We start from the raw sequence: 21,868 nt of genomic DNA on the forward strand, positions 1-21,868 counted from the left end.
AATACGAAGCTTAGGAAAAATGTCTATTTGGTTGCGCAAAAACCTGATTTTGGAGTCCTGTAAAACCAGCAAATTAAATTGTTATCAAATGCTACTGAGACTGTCTTGAAGAACACATTCCATTCTATTATTGACATGAGTAATAAGTGATATTACTGTATAATTTTGGATTAATTGGATACCAAACTTAGAAAAAAATGTCTATTCAGTTGTGTATAAACCAGATTTTAAGGTCGCATAAAACCAGCAAATCAAATTGTTATCCAATGCCACCAAGACAGTCTTGAAAAACACATTCCATACTATTAATGACATGAGTAACAAGTGATTTTACTGTACCATTTTGGAGTAATTAAATATCAAACATACGAAAAATGTTGATTCAGATTTCAGTCCTACAAACCATTAAATCAAATTGTTATCCAATGCCACTGATAAAGTCTTGAACACCACATTCTATACTATTATTGACATGAGTATCAAGTGATTTTACTGTATCATTTTGAAATAATTGGATACCAAACATGGAAAAAATGTCTATTCGGTTGTGCATAAACCACATTTCAGAGTCCTATAAAACCAGCAAATCAAATCGTTATCCAATGGCACTAACAAAGTCTTGAAGAACACATTCTATACTATTATTGACATGAGTATCAAGTGATTTTACTCTATCATTTTGGAGTAATTGAATACCAGACTTAGGAAAAATTTCTGTTCGGTTGTGCATAAACCAGATTTTAAGGTCCCATAAAACCAGCAAATTACATTGTTATCCAATGCCACCAAGAAAGTCTTGAAGAACACATTGCAAACTATTAATGACATGAGTAACAAATGATATTACTGTATCATTCTGGAGTAATTGGATACCAAGCTTAGGAAAATGTCTATTCAGTTGTGAAAAAACCTGATTTCAGAGTCCTATAAAACCAGCAAATTAAATTGTTATCCAATGCCACTGAGATAGGCTTAAAGAAGACATTTCATACTACGCATAACATGAGTAACAAAGAATATTACTGTATCATTTTGGAGTAATTGGATACCAAACTTAGGAAAAATGTATATTCGGTTGTTCATAAACCAGATTTTGGAGTCCTATAAAACCAGCAAATTAAATTGTTATCCAATGCCACCAATACAGCCTTAAATAACACATTCCATGTTATTAATGACATGAGTAACATAGAATATTACTGTATAATTTTGGAGTAATTGGATACCAAACTTAGGAAAAAATTCTATTTGGTTGTGCATAAACTAGATTTGGGAGTCCTATAAAACCAGCAAGTCAAATTGTTATCCAATGCCACTGAGACAGCCTTAAAGAAGACATTTCATACTATGCATGACATGAGTAACAAAGAATATTACTGTATCATTTTAGAGTAATTGGATACCAAACCTAGGAAAAATGTATATTCAGTTGTTCATAAACCAGATTTCGAAGTCCTATAAAACCAGCAAATCAAATTGTTATCCAATGCCACCAATAAAACCTTAAATAACACATTCCATGTTATTAATGACGTGAGTAACAAAGAATATTACTGTATAATTTTGGAGTAATTGGATACCAAACTTAGGAAAAAATTCTATTTGGTTGTGCATAAACTAGATTTGGGAGTCCTATAAAACCAGCAAATCAAATTGTTATCCAATGACACTGAGACAGCCTTAAAGAAGACATTTCATACTATGCATGACATGAGTAACAAAGAATATTACTGTATCATTTTAGAGTAATTGGATACCAAACCTAAGAAAAATGTATATTCGGTTGTTCATAAACCAGATTTCGGAGTCCTATAAAACCAGCAAATCAAATTGTTATCCAATGCAACTAAGACATTCTTGAAGAACACATTACATACTATTAGTGACGTGAGTAACAAAGAATTTTACTGTATCATTTTGGAGTAATTGGATACCAAACCTAGGAAAAATGTATCTTTGGTTGTGCATAAACCAGATTTCGGAGTCCTATAAAACCAGCAAATCAAATTGTTATCCAATGCCACTGAGATAGGCTTAAAGAAGACATTTCATACTATGCATGACATGAGTAACAAAGAATATTACTGTATCATTTTGGAGTAATTGGATACCAAACCTAAGAAAAATGTATATTCGGTTGTTCATAAACCAGATTTCGGAGTCCTATAAAACCAGCAAATCAAATTGTTATCCAATGCGACTAAGACATTCTTGAAGAACACATTACATACTATTAGTGACGTGAGTAACAAAGGATATTACTGTATCATTATGGAGTAATTGGATACCAAACCTAGGAAAAATGTATCTTTGGTTGTGCATAAACCAGATTTCGAAGTCCTATAAAACCAGCAAATCAAATTGTTATCCAATGCCACCAATACAACCTTAAATAACACATTCCATCCTATTAATGACATGAGTAACAAGTGATATTACTGTATCATTTTGGAGTAATTGGATACCAAACCTAGGAAAAATGTATACTCGGTTGTTCATAAACCACATTTTGGAGTCCTATGAAACCAGCAAATCAAATTGTTATCCAATGCCACCAAGACAGCCTTAAAGAAAACATTCCATATTAGAAATGACATGAGTAACAAAGAATATTACTGTACCATTTTGGAGTAATTGGATACCAAACTTAGAAAAAATGTATATTCGGTTGTGCATAAACCACATTTTGGAGTCCTATAAAACCAGCAAATCAAATTGTTATCCAATGCCACCAAGACAGCCTTAAAGAACACATTCCATACTATGCATGACACGAGTAACAAAGAATATTACTGTATCATTTTGGAGTAATTGGATACCAAACTTTGGAAAAATGTATATTCGGTTGTGGATGAACCAGATTTCAGAGTCCTGTAAAACCAGCAAATCAAATTGTTATCCAATGCCACCAAGACAGGCTTAAAGAACACATTCCATCCTATTAATGACATGAGTAACAAGTGATATTACTGTATCATTTTGGATTAATTATATACCAAACTTAGAAAAAAAATATATTCGGTTGTGCATAAACCAGATTTCAGAGTCCTATAAAACCAGCAAATCAAATTGTTATCCAATGGCACCAAGACAGCCTTAAAGAACACATTCTATTCTCTTAATGACGTGAGTAACAAAGAATATTACTGTATCATTTTGGAGTAATTGGATAACAAACTTAGGAAAAATTTCTATTCAGTTGTGCATAAACCAGATTTGGGAGTCCTATAAAACCAGCAAATCAAATTGTTATCCAATGCCACTGAGACAGCCTTAAAGAAGACATTTCATACTATGCATGACATGAGTAACAAAGAATATTACTGTATCATTTTGGAGTAATTGGATACCAAACCTAGGAAAAATGTATACTCGGTTGTTCATAAACCACATTTTGGAGTCCTATGAAACCAGCAAATCAAATTGTTATCCAATGCCACCAAGACAGCCTTAAAGAAAACATTCCATATTAGAAATGACATGAGTAACAAAGAATATTACTGTACCATTTTGGAGTAATTGGATACCAAACTTAGAAAAAATGTATATTCGGTTGTGCATAAACCACATTTTGGAGTCCTATAAAACCAGCAAATCAAATTGTTATCCAATGCCACCAAGACAGCCTTAAAGAACACATTCCATACTATGCATGACACGAGTAACAAAGAATATTACTGTATCATTTTGGAGTAATTGGATACCAAACTTTGGAAAAATGTATATTCGGTTGTGGATGAACCAGATTTCAGAGTCCTGTAAAACCAGCAAATCAAATTGTTATCCAATGCCACCAAGACAGGCTTAAAGAACACATTCCATCCTATTAATGACATGAGTAACAAGTGATATTACTGTATCATTTTGGATTAATTATATACCAAACTTAGAAAAAAAATATATTCGGTTGTGCATAAACCAGATTTCAGAGTCCTATAAAACCAGCAAATCAAATTGTTATCCAATGGCACCAAGACAGCCTTAAAGAACACATTCTATTCTCTTAATGACGTGAGTAACAAAGAATATTACTGTATCATTTTGGAGTAATTGGATAACAAACTTAGGAAAAATTTCTATTCAGTTGTGCATAAACCAGATTTGGGAGTCCTATAAAACCAGCAAATCAAATTGTTATCCAATGCCACTAATAAAGTCTTGAAAAGCATATTCTATCCTATTATTGACATGAGTATCAAGTGATTTCACTGTATCATTTTGGAGTAATTGGATACCAAACATAGAAAAAATGTATATTGGGTTGTGCATAAACCAGTTTTGGGAGTCTTATAAAACCAGCAAATTAAATTGTTATCCAATGGCACCAAGACAACCTTAAATAACTCATTCCATATTAATAAAGACATGAGTAAAAAGAATATTACTGTATCATTTTGGAGTAATTGGATACAAAACATAGAAAAAATGTCTATTTGGTTGTGCATATACCAGTTTTGGGAGTCCTATAAAACCAGAAAATCAAATTGTTATCCAATGCCACTGAGACAGCCTTAAAGAACACATTCCACACTATTAATGACATGAATATCAAGTGATATTACTGTACCATTTTGGACTGAATTAATACCAAACTTAGGAAAAATGTCTATTCGGTTGTGCATAAAGCACATTTCAGAGTCCTGTAAAACCACCACATCAAATTGCTATCCAGTGCCACTAAGAGATTCTTGAAGAATACATTCCATACTAGTAATGACATGAGTAACAAGTGATATTACTGTATAATGTTGGAGTATACCAAACTTAGAAAAAGTGGTAATTTGGTTGTGCATAAACCAGATTTCACAGTCCTATAAAACCAGCAAATCAAATTGTTATCCAATGCCACTAATAAAGTCTTGAAAAACACATTCTATACTATGAATGACATGAGTATCAAGTGATATTACTGTATCATTTTGCAGTATTGAATAACAAACATAGGAAGCCATATTTTGGAGTCCTATACAACCAGGAAATTAAATTGTTATCCCATGACTTAAAGAAAACCTTGAAGTCCATATTCTTTACTATTAATGGCATGAGTAACAAGTGATATAATTGTACCATTTTGGAGTAATTGGATACCAAACATAGATAACATTTCTATTTGGTTGTGCTTAAACCAGAGTGCTTTTAATACAGCAAATCAAATTGTTATCCAAAGACCCAAAGAAAACCTTGAAGAACATATTCAATGCTATTAATGACTTGCATATGAAGTGATATTGCTGTAGCATTTTGGAGTAATTGGATACTAAACTTAGGAAAAATGTCTATTCGCTTTTGCATAAATCGGATTTTACAGTCCTATAAAACCAGCAAATCAAATTGTTATCCAATAAAACCAAGAAAGTCTTGATAAACACATAACATACTAGTAATGGCATGAGTAACAAGTGATATTACTGTATTATTTTGGAGTATATGAATACCAAACTTAGAAAAAATGTCTATTCAGTTGTGAATAAACCAGATTTTGGAGTGCTATAAAACATTAACTTGTTTTCCAATGTCACCAAGAAAACCTTTAAGAATACATTCCGTACTATTGATGAAATTCTTATCAAATTATGTTACTGTATCATTTTGGAATACTTGTATACCAAAGTTAGAAAAAGTGTCTATTAATTTTTTTACAAAACAGATTTTTGGAGTCCTATGAATCTAATCCAGACATATTCCATACTTGAACATATATAAGTGTCAAGTGATATGACTGTAGGATCTTGGAGCCATGCAATTGCAGTATTATAATTAAGTTTTTCTACTAGTATTACTTTTAATGTTTGTGCAGTTTCATGGTAAATAAAACTGTAAAAATATGTTTTGTGCATTATGTGTAGTTTTTTGCATGGTGTAATCTTGTTGCCTGTTGTTTAACATTACTCCACTCCATTCACTTCATTCCACCAAAGTCAGTGTCTTTCCACTGTCTTCAGGTCAAGTCATCTAGGCCAGGTTGCTATGACAACTCTAATTGGGAACACCCCTTTAGGTGACAGGATTTCTCACCCCCTGTTTAGAGGGGGGGAACTCCACACTGTACCTAAATAAAAATAAAAATATCATTTTAAACTTCATATTTATAACTACATTTGTTTTTCATTTTTGCAATATTAAATTTGAAGCAGCCCTTTTTGTAACTAATGGGCTAGTAATATAAAAAAATGGGCTTTCTTAGTGGAGGAATGTTACCCCAATGTTTGGTTCAGTCCATGTGCTTAGGGTCATCAACAGGTAAAGTCCTTCCAGAACTCTTCCAGACTCTGGACTGAAGCATCATGTCATATTGTTTAATTTCTTTTATATACTGTTACATAATAAACCTGTAGTGACAAATCAGAACAAACATATCATGGATCCAAGCGAGAATAAAAGGTGAGTTATTCCTTTTTATACACTATTGCCAGATTTTTATGACTATTTTATCATTGAATATTTTAGTTATACATTTAAAGTTTTTTTGTTGATGAACAGTTTTACATATTTCTGCCTTGTTTCAGCATAAACATTGTTATCGAGTAATTACTATGTTGTATGTGATACACTTTTACTGTGATTTTTGAAGCTAGCCATGTTACACTTTCATGAAAGCAAGGAAATTCAAGTTAATTCTTCTTTACTAAGTAAATATTTACTAACATTCCTTTATAATTAAGCTACTTTTTCATGTTATTATACTTTGCATAATGTAGTTTTATTTTATGTTTTAATACCTTTATTTAATGTTTTCCCTCTAGAACAATCACATTTAAAACATTTGGAAAGGTATGTAATTGCATTTTAGTACATATTTTATGTGTGTTTGTGTGTGTGTGTGTGTGTGTGTGTGTGATTTAGAATTAATGCCATTAAAGAAATGCCACATATAAAAACATTGTATTTTTTTACTCAACAGAGCAGGAAATTGAAGATTTCTTTAGAAGATATTTCCAAGCAGATTCAGTTGATTCAGAGCTCATCAAGACAGCATAGAAAATGTGAATCTCCACTGAAAGATCATGGCTTTTGGGCAGGGCTGTGCACAGTCCTAGGAGTACCCAATACATCAACAAATAGGTACCGACTTAGAAGAGCACACTTCAGCCACTGTAAGGTATGGGTCAAACCTTGTATGTAACAATTTTATAGGTGTAATATGCAAATATAATTTGACCTGTCATGTTCTTCCTCATAACATGTTTTGAAGCAACCAGGGTATAACAATAAAAAATATAAAAGGGAAATCTGTTATGTTTTTCCAAACATCAAGAACTACAATATACTGTGAGCACTGTACTGATAATCACTATACTGATTGATATTAATGTTTGTTATATATTCTTAGGATTTAGTTACAGGAGAAGCTGTGAATAATTTGAAAGATGTGCAGGAGGTAAAAGATGCGCAGAAGGTGGAAGACATCCAGGAAGAGGAGGATGTGCAGGAGAAGGATACTGATGTGCAGGAGGTGGAAGACATCCAGGAGGAGGATGTGCAGGAGTTGGAAGATGTACATGTGGTAAAAGATGTGCCAGAGAAAGAAAATGTGGAGAAAGTGGTACATGTACAGAAGGGAAAAGGCGTGGAAATTGATAATGTACAGGAGGTGGAAGACATCCAGGTGGGGAAGGATGTGCAGGAGGAGGATGATGTGCAGGAGGAGGATGATGTGCAGGAGGAGGATTCCAGTGATGACAGTAAGGAGGAATTCTTTACCCAGCATCTTCCATTACCTCCAACATTCTTTTTCATTCCACATTCAGCTTGGAGAAATCTACGAAAAAATCAAAGAAAGAATCACTTTAAGGGATTGCAATGGACAAATATTTTTGCAAAAGGCATTCGATCTGTACACCCATGTTGCAGTTTTGCATTTTTAGGCCACAGAGTTAAAGTCATTGGATCAAAAAGGAACGCACCCCTTTTTAAATGCTCGGGGTATTGTACATTCAGTGACTGCCCAGTTGAAGTAGACGTTGTTGTGTACAGTGAAGCTACACTTAAAGCACATGTGTTCTTCAGAGGGGAAATGGTAGTGCACAGCAAAACTGAGCTGAAAAGACGACCTGTCAGAGCAGAAGAACAAACCAGAATAAGTCAGCAGCTTGTAAACATGCTTCCAAGAGCTCTGTATCTAGAAAACATGCATAAATTAAAGACTTCTGTTCTTGAGTCTGGATGCAGGGATGAAGCTCCAACTCCTGGTGTTCTGAAGTCTATCTCCTGGAGACAAAGAAACAAAAAGAGGAAACATCAGAATGAAGTTTTAAGTCTTCAGAAAATGGTAGAGGAAAAAAATTGACTCACCTTGTGAGGTGCTACAAAAAGTATCCCTGCTCCCTAAAGGGGTAATGCTCTGGTCCAAGAAAAGCATTGACATTTTCCACAAACGTTCAAAAGAGGACATTGTGTATCTGGATGCAACAGGGAGCATTCTAAAGAAAACAAAACACAGCTCAGGACCCTTCTATGTTTATGAGCTTGTAGTGAGAAACCAAAGTAAAGGCTCTCCTCCTTTCCCTGTAGCAACATATGTGACATGTGACCACACAACTGCGTCTGTATGGTATTTTCTTAGTTCATTTCAAACTGATCATGTCAGACTTCATGGACACAGAAGCACAAAACCAGTGATGTTTGTGTGTGATGGCTCTATGGTCCTCATGCAGGCCATATCACAAGTATTTTGCCAAACAAACCTCAATGATTTGCTGCTGAAGTACTTCAACATAGTAACTGGAAAAGGCACTGTAGAAGACTTCAGTCACCCCATTCTTCACCGCTGTTTAAGCCACATAATGAAGAACGCAAAAACGCTGTGCAAAAAACAGTGAGTAAAGTTTTTATCAGTAATAATTAATTTATTTTATATGTAATGTGTATCAAATAACATTTCGATGCTGTCCATTTCTTCCTTAGTGTACCCAATCATTACAAGCTGGCCATGCACACATTTGGCCTTTTGACTTCCGCAAGCTCATTGGCAGACCTGGATGAAATGCTTCTCAGCTGCACTGTACTGTTCTCCAGCCCATGCAGTTCTGAGAATGTTGAGAAAAACTTTCTCAACCTAAAAACAATGCTAACTGCTTTTGGAGACTCACCTGTCAATGACAAGATGATTGTTGCTGTGGACTTTGAGGTACAGAATAAACTTTGTGTTCTTTTTAATATTTGATGATTACCCAAATGATAATTATAGTATATGTATTATAGTATATTATTATAGTATATAATATTATATGTACTATAGTAATGTGTTGCACTTTTTTTAGGACATCACATTTCAAACTCCTTTTCGGAGACATTTCAGGACTGTCATCGAAAGTGCACCCCTAGACCTAGAAGGGCCTCCCAATGAGTACTATTCCAAGACGTTCATCAATTCCCTGGCTACAAACTTCTTGCCTCATGCAGCACTGTGGACCAGTATGATGCTGGGTAGGTTATATCTTTATATAATATAATGTTCAGCTGATATTCACATAATTTATGCAGTGCTTTCCTTTTTAAAAAGGCCCAGACTTAGACATACTTCTAAATTCTTTCTAGGTGACCTGGGAAGGCATGGCAAAGGACTTCCTTATGAAAATTTTTCCAAAAAATTTTCCAAAATTTCAAAAAAGACTGCCCAGGTAAAGTATAAATATATATATAGTATATACAGTATATATATATGTATTTTTTTTACACAGGCTACTGCAATTCGTATGATATATTACTGTAATAAATGACCATTTATTTTCAGAATTTCACAAAAGACAATAAGACCCAAGGGATTATGGAGAAGAGCCAGTGGGATCTTAAACAAATCCGCTTTCAAAGACGACGCCTGACGAGACTTGATGACTTTGTCACAACATACCAGGACACACACATTGCTCTTTTAAGAGAATTTGCTGATGTGGAAAAAACAAGAAGAAGGGTTTGTTTAAAAATACATTAGCCATTTACACTATATCATAAATGTAATAGTGACATTATATATGCAATTGATTATTGACGTATACAGCATGGATTTACATAATATGAACTATTAAAAGGGTACTTGTAGATGGTTTTCAGACATAACAAATTAGTAAATAATAAATACAGTGCATCTATTTAGCTATTAATAATGTGTCAGGTGATCTCATATAAGACATTTCAATAATTAGTATTTGGTGCATTTTGTATATAAATTTGTTCATTTTGATTATGTTAGAACAATCTACAGTTATTGTCAACATTATAGACACATTCAATATGCCACCATTTTATTTATCATTTTCTTTCTAATAATCTTAATTTGATTGCTGATTGCATTACAACAACCAAAACAACCAAATATCTAAATGAAATATAATTTTCTAATCATATTTGTCAATTTCTAGGTGTACAGAATACAGACAGAGAAGTGGAAGCAAAGAAAGAGAAACAAGAGGGGAGTTTATGTCAGCCCTATAAGAACCCCATTTCTCTTGAAATCAAAACAAGTTTCAAAGGTAACTGTGAGTATTTAAGTTACTTATTGATAACTGGACTTTTTAAGGTTTTATATAATGATTCAGTTTACAATACAATTATATTTTTGTTTAATTTGCAATATATGTAGATATATACAACATAAGATAAAATGCTGTCATACTAACATAGAGCAAGACTGTGTGCTATTGTCATAATTGTCATTGTAATTCTGTCATTTTGACAGAATATAATATATTCTATAGTATGCAAGTAGTGAAACTCAAACTAAACTCTAGAAACAAACACAAAACAAACAACAGTCCTTCTTTTTTCTGTACAAGAAGTGTATATTACTATTTTATTTTTTATTATACATTCTATTGATACATTCTAATTCTATTCTTCAATCTGTTATTTTTACTTCTTCAAACAGGAGACAACATCTTCAGTGACTACCGCATGTGTCTTACCCGAAGCTAACATCCAGGAGTCAAAAACAGCCAAGTCCCCAGATAATGACAAGCTAAAAATACCTTCTTCTGAGGTGTGTGTTTTGTTGTTTATTAATGATGAACTAGTCTTTATCTAGTCCTGTTTGACATTTACATATTTTTTACATTTACATTTGCAAGAGGTAAAGAGGATGAAATGGGTTGAACCTTTTTTCTTATTAAACTACTCCAATGACAGAGCCTTTTTCATATCTCCACCCCAAAACCAGAAGGGTGAACAATGCTACAGTAAACTAAACCAAACTAAACTCTAGAAACAAAAAACTAAACAAACAACAGACCAACTTTTTTTCTGTACAAGAAGTGTATATTACTATCATTAAATGAATGATGTTTAAAATCAATTTTTCACTTATTTTTTTAGTTATATTATTTCAATTATTCAACGATGATCAGAAGTTGACATATTAAAATACACTCATCATCAAAAATAGTTGCACCCACAAGAAGATAAAAGGTAGAATATACACTGCATAGAATGGATTATTAAGGGACAACATTAGAAACCACAGCGAAAATGACTGGCATGTTGCGCTACACATTGGTTTCACATGTTACTCATGACTTCTGTATTGTTGTGTCTTGTGTAGCTCAATAAATATAAACATAAACAATATAAATATAAACAAGAGTTGCCATATGAGACAAAATGTTTAATCGTTTAATCTGTTATTAAGCTTTATTTTCCTTCCAAATAAGGTTGTCTTTTTATGATGTACATGTTACTTATGTGTTTAACATGACTTTAAGTGAGTTAAATAAACAACTACAATTTGAATATAAAACATTTTAAAGATAACCTTATGCAATTCACTGTCTAATATAAATGATCTAAAATATATTTCCACAGAGAGATCTGGTGACATTGATTACGTCTACTCCGTCCACATCTTGTGAACCTTCAACTTCCCTGGTTCAAAGAGAGAAAAAAACAACAAAGAAAAAAAGAGGGACAGTTCATACTGAGGTAATTACTTGAGTTGTAATGTGTAATGTATGTGTGACGTTAATAATAATATTTAATCAATGATCTTGGCTTAATCATTAAGGAACAAAACATATTAAATAAGTTGAGTATTAAACTGCACATTTAAATATTCTTGTGATAAATTAAAATAAAATGCAATTTCAAACATAACTAATAACTAAGTAATTACAATAATTATTTGCCAAAATATTATATTATTTTTTCCATGTACTGTCAAACATTATGGATTTCTGGCTTATTGTTGACATTGCTTTATGCATTTGTGTTGGTACATTTTTGTCAAACAGAAAAGCTCAGTAAAGGAAACTGCAGAGAAGAGGGGAAACCACGGGCCAATCTGGGGAAATTATTCACCCCAAGGAGTAATTCCCACTGGCAGATTGTCTAGACCAGTATCCATTCACCATGACCAGATGATAAGCATTCTGGATCCCCACACATGGCTAACAAGTGATGAAATGGATTCGGCTTCCTATTACATGGCACAGAAATATGCTAGTACTGATGGCTTTCAGTCGTCCCTTCTTTTTTCAGCACTTCGCCGTGGAGGCATTGTTGGTACACCAAGAAAGCCATTTGTCCAGATACTAAACATCAATGATAATCATTGGATTGCTGCAAGCAACATTTTTTGTGGGTCAAATGAGGTGTGCATTTACGACAGCTTGAACACAACAATTAATAAGACAACCCAACAAATGCTCTCTTGGATGCTTCGGCCAGAGGCACCGCATTTTGTCCTTAGAAAACCTGCTGTGCAGATTCAGCACTCGGGTAGTAACTGTGGAGTTCTTGCACTGGCATTTGCGGCAGCTCTCTGTGAACGTATTAGGCCTGAAGAGTGCCAATTCAGGGAGAAAGAACTCAGGCAAAGACTCTACAGAGGATTGGTGGAAAAAAGAGTGCCAGAATTTCCTTTTGAAAAAGCACAGGCAAAGCCAGAAAGGGAGGCAGTTCAAGTTGAAGTCTATTGTGTTTGTAGAACCTCACACAACAATGAGGTGATGGTCCAATGCAGCAAGTGCAATGCCTGGTACCACCCAAACTGTGTTCCTGTCCCCAGCAGTGCCTTGGACACAACAATGGAGGAATGGCACTGTCAAAATTGTAAAGCATGAAGGACTGTGGAAAGCAGGTGTAAAATACCAAGCAGGGAAATTGTGCTTTTCTAAATCACCTAAAGTGTGTTTGTGTGTGTGTGTAATTAAATATGTTAAAGTTTGTGGTGAAAATGAGTGATTTTGGTGGTGGAATTGAGTTCAGTTTTTAAATAATCATTATTAAATCTAACTAGATGTGTACTGATGCATGATTTCAGTTATATTTCTTATTTCTTAACTACTCCATTTCCTACAGGAAAATCATTTAAGTGATAATTATTATTAGAAAGTGTTTTACTGATTGTACAACAACTTAAATTGCTTGTTTAATAGGATTGCAAATTGTGGTCCATACAGGACAGAATAGATACTTTTTTGTTTGACAAAATAGTATTCCAAATTGATACAGTAATATAAATGAATACGTACATAATTAATAACTTAGAATGTCTTCTTCAAGGATGTTATGGTGTTTTTGGTCTTGTAAATTAGAGAGAAAATGGAGTACACATTAGAAATAAAATTACAAAAAAATAAATATCACTTGTTACTTACAAAACTAATGGAAAGTGTGGTTTAAGGATTTCATGGTCTTATTTGATAAATATTTGACTCCAAGTATGATTTATGCAAAAGCCAATAGAAAGGTTTTTGGTGTTTGGTGTGTGATAACTCCAAAATTATTTAGTAACATCACCTGACACAAAAATCATTAATAGTAAGGAAAGAGTTCTTCAATGGTTTTATGGTATTTCATAAGTCTTTGATGTGCAAGTTTAATGGTACTCCATAAACTGCCCCATAAAAACCAAAGGGACATTTGAAAACATTTGGCATCCCATTACTCAAACATGCTACAGTAATGTTACTTGATACTTAAAAACATATTATACTGAATGTCTTCTTGAAGGACATCATGCTGTTGATTATGGATTTGTGGTTTAATAGCACTCCAAAATCTGGTTTCTGCACAATCAAGTTTCGTATCCAATTACTCTAAAATGATACAGTATTATGACTTGATGTCAATGTCATTAATAGGATGGAATGTGCTCTTCAAAGTTTTCTTGGAGTAATTGGATAATAATTTGATTTGCTGGTTTTTGTAGCACTCCAAAATCTGTTTTGTGCACAAACAAATAGACATTTTTGGTATTTAATTACTCCAAAATGATATTACTTGTTAATCATGTTATTAGGTTTTCTTGGTGACATTGGATAACAATTAGATTTTTTGGGACTCTTAAATCTGGTTTAGATAAAGTGAATGGACACTTTCTTAAGTTTGGCATCCATTTACTCCAAAATGATAAACTAATATTACTTGTTATGAATGTCCTTAGTAATACATAATGTGCTCTTCATGGATTTCATGGTGTGATTTCATAACAATTCGATTTTTTTGTTTAATAGCACTCCAAAATCTGTTTTATGCAATATAGTATAGACAGTTTTCAAGTATTAAATTACTCCAAAATTATACAGTAATATCACTTAATATGCAAGTCATTAACAGTATGGTATGGGTTCTTCCAGGTTTTCTTGGTGGCTTTGGATAACAATTTGATTTGCTGGTTTTAAAGAAGACCAAACTCTGGATTGTGCACAACCAAATTTTCCTATGTTTGGTGTCCAATTAATCCAAAATGATACAGTAATGTCACTTGGTACTCATGTAATTACTAGTATGGAATGTGTTCTTTAAGACTATCTTGGTGTGACTGGATAACAGTTTGATTTGCTGGTTTTATAGGACTTGGAAATCTGGTTTATGCAGAAGTGAATAGACATTTTTCCTAAGTTGGGTATCCAAATACTCCAAAATAATATAGTGATATTACGTGTTACTCAAGCAATTAATAGTATGAAAAGTGTTCTTTAAGACTTTCTTGGTTTTATTGGATAACAATTTGATTTGCTGGTTTTATAGGACTCTGAAATCTGGTTTATGCAAAAGTAAATCAACATTTTTCCTAAGTTTGGTATTTAATTACTCAAAAATGATACAGTAATATCACTTGGTAATCATGTCATTAATAGTATAGAGTCTGTGTTTCAAGACTGTCTTGGTGGCATTGGATAACAATTTGATTTACTGGTTTTATGGGACTCCGAAATCTGGTTTATGCACAACCGAATAGACATTTTTCCTAAGTTTGGTATCCAATTACTCCAAAATGATACAGTAAAATCACTTGATACTTATGTTAATAATAGTAGAGAATGTGTTCTTCAAGACTTTATTAGTAGCATTGGATAACAATTTGATTTGCTGGTTTTATAGGACTCCCAAATCTGGTTTATGCACAATCGAATAGACATTTTTCCTAAGTTTGGTATCCAATTACTCCAAAATGATACAGTGAAATCACTTGATACTCATGTCCATAATAGTATAGAATGTGCTTTTCAAGACTTTATTAGTGGCATTGGATAACAATATGATTTGCTGGTTTTATAGGACTCCAAAATGTGGTTTATGCACAACCGAACAGACATTTTCCCTATGTTTGGTATTCAATTACTCCAAAATGATACAGTAATATCACTTGATACTCATGTCAATAATAGTATAGAATGTGCTTTTCAAGACTTTATTAGTGGCATTGGAAAACAATTTGATTTGCTGGTTTTATAGGACTCCGAATTCAGGTTTTTGCACAATCAAATAGACATTTTTCCTAAGTTTGGTATCCAATTACTCCAAAATGATACAGTAATATCACTTGATACTCATGTCAATAATAGTATAGAATGTGCTTTTCAAGACTTCATTAGTGGCATTGGATAACAATTTGATTTGCAATTTGCAGTAATAGTCTTTTGTACTCATGTCATTACTAATATGGAGTGAGTTCTTTAAGGCTGTCTTGGTGCCATTGGATAACAATTTGATTTGCTGGTTTTATAGGACTTTGAAATGTTGTTTATGCGAAAACGAAGACATTTTTTCTAAGTCTGGCATCCAATTACTCCAAAATGATACAGTAATATAAATTGTTACTCATGTCATTAATAATATGGAATGTGTTCTTTAAGGCTGTCTTGGTGCCATTGGATAACAATTTGATTTGCTGGTTTTATAGGACTCTGAAATCTGGTTTATGCACAACCGAATATATTTTTTTTCTAAGTTTGGTATATAATTAATCCAAAATGATACAGTAATATCACTTGTTACTCATGTCATTAATAGGATGGAATGTGTTCTTTAAGCCTGTCTTGGTGGCATTGGATAACAATTTGATTTGCTGGTTTTATAGGACTCCGAAATCTGGTTTATGCACAACCGAATATACATTTTTTCTAAGTTTGGAATCCAATTAATCCAAAATTATACAGTAATATCACTTGTCACTTATGTCATTAATAGTATGGAATGTGTTCTTCAAGACTTTGTTGGATTTATTGGATAACAATTTGATTTGCTGGTTTTACAGGACTCTGAAATCTGGTTCATCCACAACCGAATATACATTTTTCCAAAGTTTGGTATCCAATTACTCCAAAATGATACAGTAATATTCTTTGTCACTCGTGTCATGCATAGTATGGAATGTGTTCTTTCAGGCTGTCTTGGTGGCATTGGATAACAATTTGATTTGCTGGTTTTATAGGACTCCAAAATGTGGTTTATGCACAACCGAATATACATTTGTTCTAAGTTTGGTATCCAATTACTCCAAAATGGTACAGTAATATTCTTTGTTACTCATGTCATTTCTAATATGGAATGTTTTCTTTAAGGCTGTCTTGGTGGCATTGGATAACAATTTGATTTGCTGGTTTCATAGGACTCCAAAATGTGGTTTATGAACAACCGAGTATACATTTTTCCTAGGTTTGGTATCCAATTACTCCAAAATGATACAGTAATATTCTTTGTTACTCATGTCATGCATAGTATGAAATGTGTTCTTTAAGGCTGTCTTGGTGCCATTGGATAACAATTTGATTTGCTGGTTTTATAAGACTCCCAAATCTGGTTTATGCACAACTGAATAGAAATTTTTCCTAAGTTTGTTATCCAATTACTCCAAAATGATACAGTAATATGCTTTGTTACTCACGTCATTAAGAGAATACAATGTGTTCTTTAAGGCTGTCTTGGTGCCATTGGATAACAATTTGATTTGCTGGTTTTATAGGACTCTGAAATCTGGTTTATGCACAACCGAATATATTTTTTTTCTAAGTTTGGTATATAATTACTCCAAAATGATACAGTAATATCACTTGTTACTCGTGTCATGCATAGTATGGAATGTGTTATTTAAGGCTGTCTTGGTGGCATTGGATAACAATTTGATTTGCTGGTTTTATAGGACTCCCAAATCTGGTTTATGCACAACTGAATAGAATTTTTTCCTAAGTTTGTTATCCAATTACTCCAAAATGATACAGTAATATGCTTTGTTACTCACGTCATTAAGAGAATAGAATGTGTTCTTTAAGGCTGTCTTGGTGCCATTGGATAACAATTTGATTTGCTGGTTTTATAGGACTCCGAAATCTGGTTTATGCACAACCGAATATACATTTTTTCTAAGTTTGGAATCCAATTAATCCAAAATTATACAGTAATATCACTTGTCACTTATGTCATTAATAGTATGGAATGTGTTCTTCAAGACTTTGTTGGATTTATTGGATAACAATTTGATTTGCTGGTTTTATAGGACTCTGAAATCTGATTTATGCAAAAGTGAATTAACATTTTTTGTATGTTTGATATTTAATTACTCCAAAATGGTACAGTAAAATCACTTGATATATATGTTATTAATAGTATAGAATGTGTTTTCCAAGCCTTTGTTAGTGCCATTGGATAACAATTTGATTTGCTGGTTTTATAGGACTCTGAAATGTGGTTTATGCACAACCGAAGAGACATTTTTCCTAAGTTTGGTATCCAATTAATCCAAAATGATACAGTAATATCACTCGGTACTCATGACATTAATAGTATGGAATGTTTTCTTTAAGGCTGTTTTAGTGGTATTGAATAACAATTTGATTTGCTGGTTTCATAGGACTCCGAAATCTGGTTTATGCACAACCGAATAGACATTTTTTAAAAGTTTGGTACCCAATTACTCCAAAATGATACAGTAATATTCTTTGTTACTCATGTCATTACTAAGATGGAATGTGTTCTTTAAGGCTGTCTTGGTGCCATTGGATAACAATTTGATTTGCTGGTTTTATAAGACTCCCAAATCTGGTTTATGCACAACAGAATAGAAATTTTTCCTAGGTTTGGTATCCAATTACTCCAAAATGATACAGTAATATTCTTTGTTACTCACGTCATTAAGAGAATAGAATGTGTTCTTTAAGGCTGTCTTGGTGCCATTGGATAACAATTTGATTTGCTGGTTTTATAGGACTCTGAAATCTGGTTTATGCACAACCGAATATATTTTTTTTCTAAGTTTGGTATATAATTAATCCAAAATGATACAGTAATATCACTTGTTACTCATGTCATTAATAGGATGGAATGTGTTCTTTAAGCCTGTCTTGGTGGCATTGGATAACAATTTGATTTGCTGGTTTTATAAGACTCCGAAATCTGGTTTATGCACAACCGAATATACATTTTTTCTAAGTTTGGAATCCAATTAATCCAAAATTATACAGTAATATCACTTGTCACTTATGTCATTAATAGTATGGAATGTGTTCTTCAAGACTTTGTTGGATTCATTGGATAACAATTTGATTTGCTGGTTTTACAGGACTCTGAAATCTGGTTCATCCACAACCGAATATACATTTTTCCTAAGTTTGGTATCCAATTAATCCAAAATGATTAATGATAAATGACATTAATAGTAACACGTTAAACTGTTCTACAGATAAGAAGTGGTCTTTCTGGTTTATATTTGTGGATTAGACCCCGTTAAATCACGTTTATTTATGTGTAAAACTAGTTTCTGTTCCGTTTTAAGTCTCTGCACGAGAAGCGCCAGTCTCCGCTCCTCCGGGTGCGCTGTGCACGCTGCTACAGTAAAACACGGTTTAGACGCGCACTCCAGTTTTCGGTGTAGATAGCGCGACCGAGCGTTTTCTAAGTGCAGATGGCGTGACCGCGGTATTTAAACCAATGAAATGAATAATAAAAAAAGAACGCTTATTAAATGTTGTGCTGCTATTAGGGTCTGGTACCTTTTTTCCTAGAGCCATTACTATGATGTGTGTGAGTGTTGTATACACTCTATAAATGTTGGTTTATATTTCATTAACACACAGAGAGAAGGTTGGTGTAAGTAGGTTTAGGTGAGGAACTGAAGGTGGTGGTTATATATGATAGTTATCTAACACTGCTGCTCCTCACCTTTAACAGAGCACTGCCAGTCCTCCACACCACGCTCCTCAGCATGTTCTCAGCCTGCCCAGATTCCTCACGGGTTCCTCAGTGTTCCTCACAGGTTTCTCTGATCTCTGAATTAGTAAAAATGATGAAACTAACCCGCAACCTTTCCACCCCGCAGCTCCAGCGTGACCCGCCTGCTGCTCTTCCTCTCTGGAGCCGCTGAGAACCACTCACCGCCGCTCACAGCGCCCTCTACCGCCCATACTGCCCAGCTGCTGCCACAGCCAAATAACTCAATCTAACTCAATTAAAACAACAGGAACTGTACTATAGTGAATGTATGGGTTCTGTATTACAATCTATCTCAATTAAAACAACAGGAAATGTACCATAGTAAATATATTGGTTCTGTATTACAATCTAACTCAATTAAAACAACAGGAACTGTATTATAGTGAATGTATTGGTTCTGTATTACAATCTAACTCAGTTAAAACATAACAATTAAAAGAGGAAAAAAGAGGAAAAAGTATTATGCTAAAAGTAGCCTGTAATACATCCTAACTCAATTACTGTATTGCATCCTAACTTAAATACAAAATAGGTCTTATATTACATCCTAACTCAACTAAAACTGCCGAAACTCTACTATGTGAGTGTTTGGGTTCTGCATTACAATCTAACTCAATTAAAACGGCAGAAACCTTACTATAGATAAATTGTGGATGCTGTAACACGATTAAAATAGAGAACACTGTATTATGCTAAAAGTAGACTGTATTACATCCTAACTTAATTACTGTATTACAATCTAACTCAATTAAAACCGCAGAAACTCTGTATGGGTTCTGTATTACAATCTAACTCAATTAAAACAACAGGAATTTTACAATTGTATTAATGAAATTATGAGTACAATGTCACAATCTAACTTAATTAATAAAGCAGAAACTTTACTATAGTTAAATTGTGGGTGCTGTAACACAATTAAAATAGAGAAAACTGTATTGTGCTAAAAGTAGACTATATTACATCCTAACTCAATTACACAATATATACATTAAAACAATACAAAGTTTACTGTGGTGAAAGTGTGGGTACTGTATCACAATCTAACGGTATTATAGTGAAAGTGTTCTGTACCTCAATCTAACTTAATTAAAACAGCAGGAACTGTACTGATATTGAAATTATAAGTACTGTATCACATTTTAATTCAATTACAACAGCAGAAACTGTACTGTGATAAATGTGTGGGTACTATATTAAATCCTAACTCAATTAAAACAGCTAAACAGAAACTTTACAATAGTGAAAATATAAGTACTTTATCACAATTTAACTCAATTAAAACCACAGAAACTGTACTATAGTAAATGAGAGGGTTCTGTATCAATCTAACTCAATTGAAACAGGAGGAACTGTACTAGGATAAAAGTATTCTATGTTTATTCTATGTATATTTCTATGTTTAGAAATATGTTTACGGACTGAAATAAAATCATTTTTTAATTATTTTAATACTGATTATGCTTATATTGATTATACAGCCCAAAAAAAAAGTTTTATAAAATGAATTAACTCTATTAAAACCACAGAAACTGTAATATAGTAAATGCGAGGGTTCTGCATCAGTCTAACTCAATTGAAACAGGAGGAACTGTACTAGGATAAAAGTATTCTTAGTAAAAAAAAACTTGAAACTTGACTGAAATAAAATCATTTTTTAATTATTTTAATGCTGAATATGCTTATATTGATTATACAGCCCAAAAAAAATATTTTTTATAAAATGAATTAGTGACAGTGATACAGTGCCCACACTTCTAATAAAGTAGGCTCGTGCCTGATAAAAAATAAAACTTATTTTATTTTATGGATATATTTTCAGGATTCTGTTTTAGTATTATATAACTTGCTATAACTCACTGCTATATAGGACCTCTTTGGAATAGAATACAAAACATTTTGAGTCTAATATTGAACTTTTTTAAGGACCATTTTCAGTACTATTTACTGTATATCAGTGAGTGCTAAACTGGACTGATAAGAGTGAGAAAAACAATTTATTATGGTCTCTTTTCTGCCACTCTAAAGGGCATTTTAGTTATAATTTCTTAACCACAGGGGAACCAAAGGGAGCAGTTGCCCCCCTGCCTCCCATTGAGTCCACCAGTCCTCTATTGGACACTTTTCAGAACTATACAGTAGACTTAAAAGTAGCATATATTACTAGAACCTTGCTTCAGTGCTAGAATCACTGTAACATAGGAAGATATTACACCAAACATTTTTATCATTTTTTGTTTGTTTTTTTTTTTAGTTTAAAAAAGCTTTAGGCCTAAATCATTTTATCTAAACTGAGAGAGATGTGTCTATGAAAAACTATTACCACAGAAAAGTTATTTACCATAATATTTACCATTATTTTACCATTGTATGTATTATTTATAAGAATCTGAGCACACGTGCATGTCCAGTACAGGTTCACTGGTGAATTTGAACAGTAATCACTATG

At 33.1% G+C, this 21,868-nt stretch overlaps 2 protein-coding genes and 2 long non-coding RNA genes across 5 annotated transcripts in view; 2 read left to right on the forward strand and 2 right to left on the reverse strand.

The window, feature by feature from the left end:
- Positions 1-19,574, reverse strand: part of stoml2 (stomatin (EPB72)-like 2) — a 31,203-nt gene extending 11,629 nt beyond the window's left edge. Inside the window, exon 1 of the mRNA XM_007231986.4 lies at positions 19,372-19,574. Coding sequence (XP_007232048.2) covers positions 19,372-19,416 — 45 coding nt within the window. The 5' untranslated portion in view covers positions 19,417-19,574. The remainder of the gene's footprint in view (positions 1-19,371) is intronic.
- On the forward strand, positions 6,669-7,417 carry LOC125784837 (uncharacterized). Its single transcript, XR_007427432.1, has 3 exons — positions 6,669-6,771; positions 6,902-7,099; positions 7,331-7,417. It is a non-coding gene; the product is annotated as an uncharacterized LOC125784837 (long non-coding RNA).
- LOC125784836 (uncharacterized) lies at positions 6,875-8,421 on the reverse strand. Its single transcript, XR_007427431.1, has 3 exons — positions 8,293-8,421; positions 7,905-8,208; positions 6,875-7,759 (listed from the first exon to the last, which is right to left on the reverse strand). It is a non-coding gene; the product is annotated as an uncharacterized LOC125784836 (long non-coding RNA).
- On the forward strand, positions 9,066-13,177 carry LOC125784832 (uncharacterized). Of its 2 annotated transcripts, none has more exons than XM_049468637.1 (8): positions 9,066-9,127; positions 9,261-9,426; positions 9,538-9,620; positions 9,734-9,910; positions 10,359-10,469; positions 10,865-10,975; positions 11,794-11,910; positions 12,219-13,177. In XM_049468637.1, exons 1-8 carry the CDS (start codon positions 9,104-9,106, stop codon positions 13,047-13,049), a joined length of 1,620 nt encoding a protein of 539 aa, XP_049324594.1. In that variant the 5' UTR covers positions 9,066-9,103; the 3' UTR covers positions 13,050-13,177. The 2 variants fall into 2 exon arrangements, with proteins under 2 accessions (XP_049324594.1, XP_049324595.1); XM_049468638.1 differs by having other exon boundaries at positions 12,224-13,177.
- Positions 19,575-21,868: the final 2,294 nt, after the last annotated feature.

The sequence above is a fragment of the Astyanax mexicanus genome, chromosome 20, assembly GCF_023375975.1.
Source record: "Astyanax mexicanus isolate ESR-SI-001 chromosome 20, AstMex3_surface, whole genome shotgun sequence".
NCBI lineage: Eukaryota > Metazoa > Chordata > Actinopteri > Characiformes > Acestrorhamphidae > Astyanax > Astyanax mexicanus.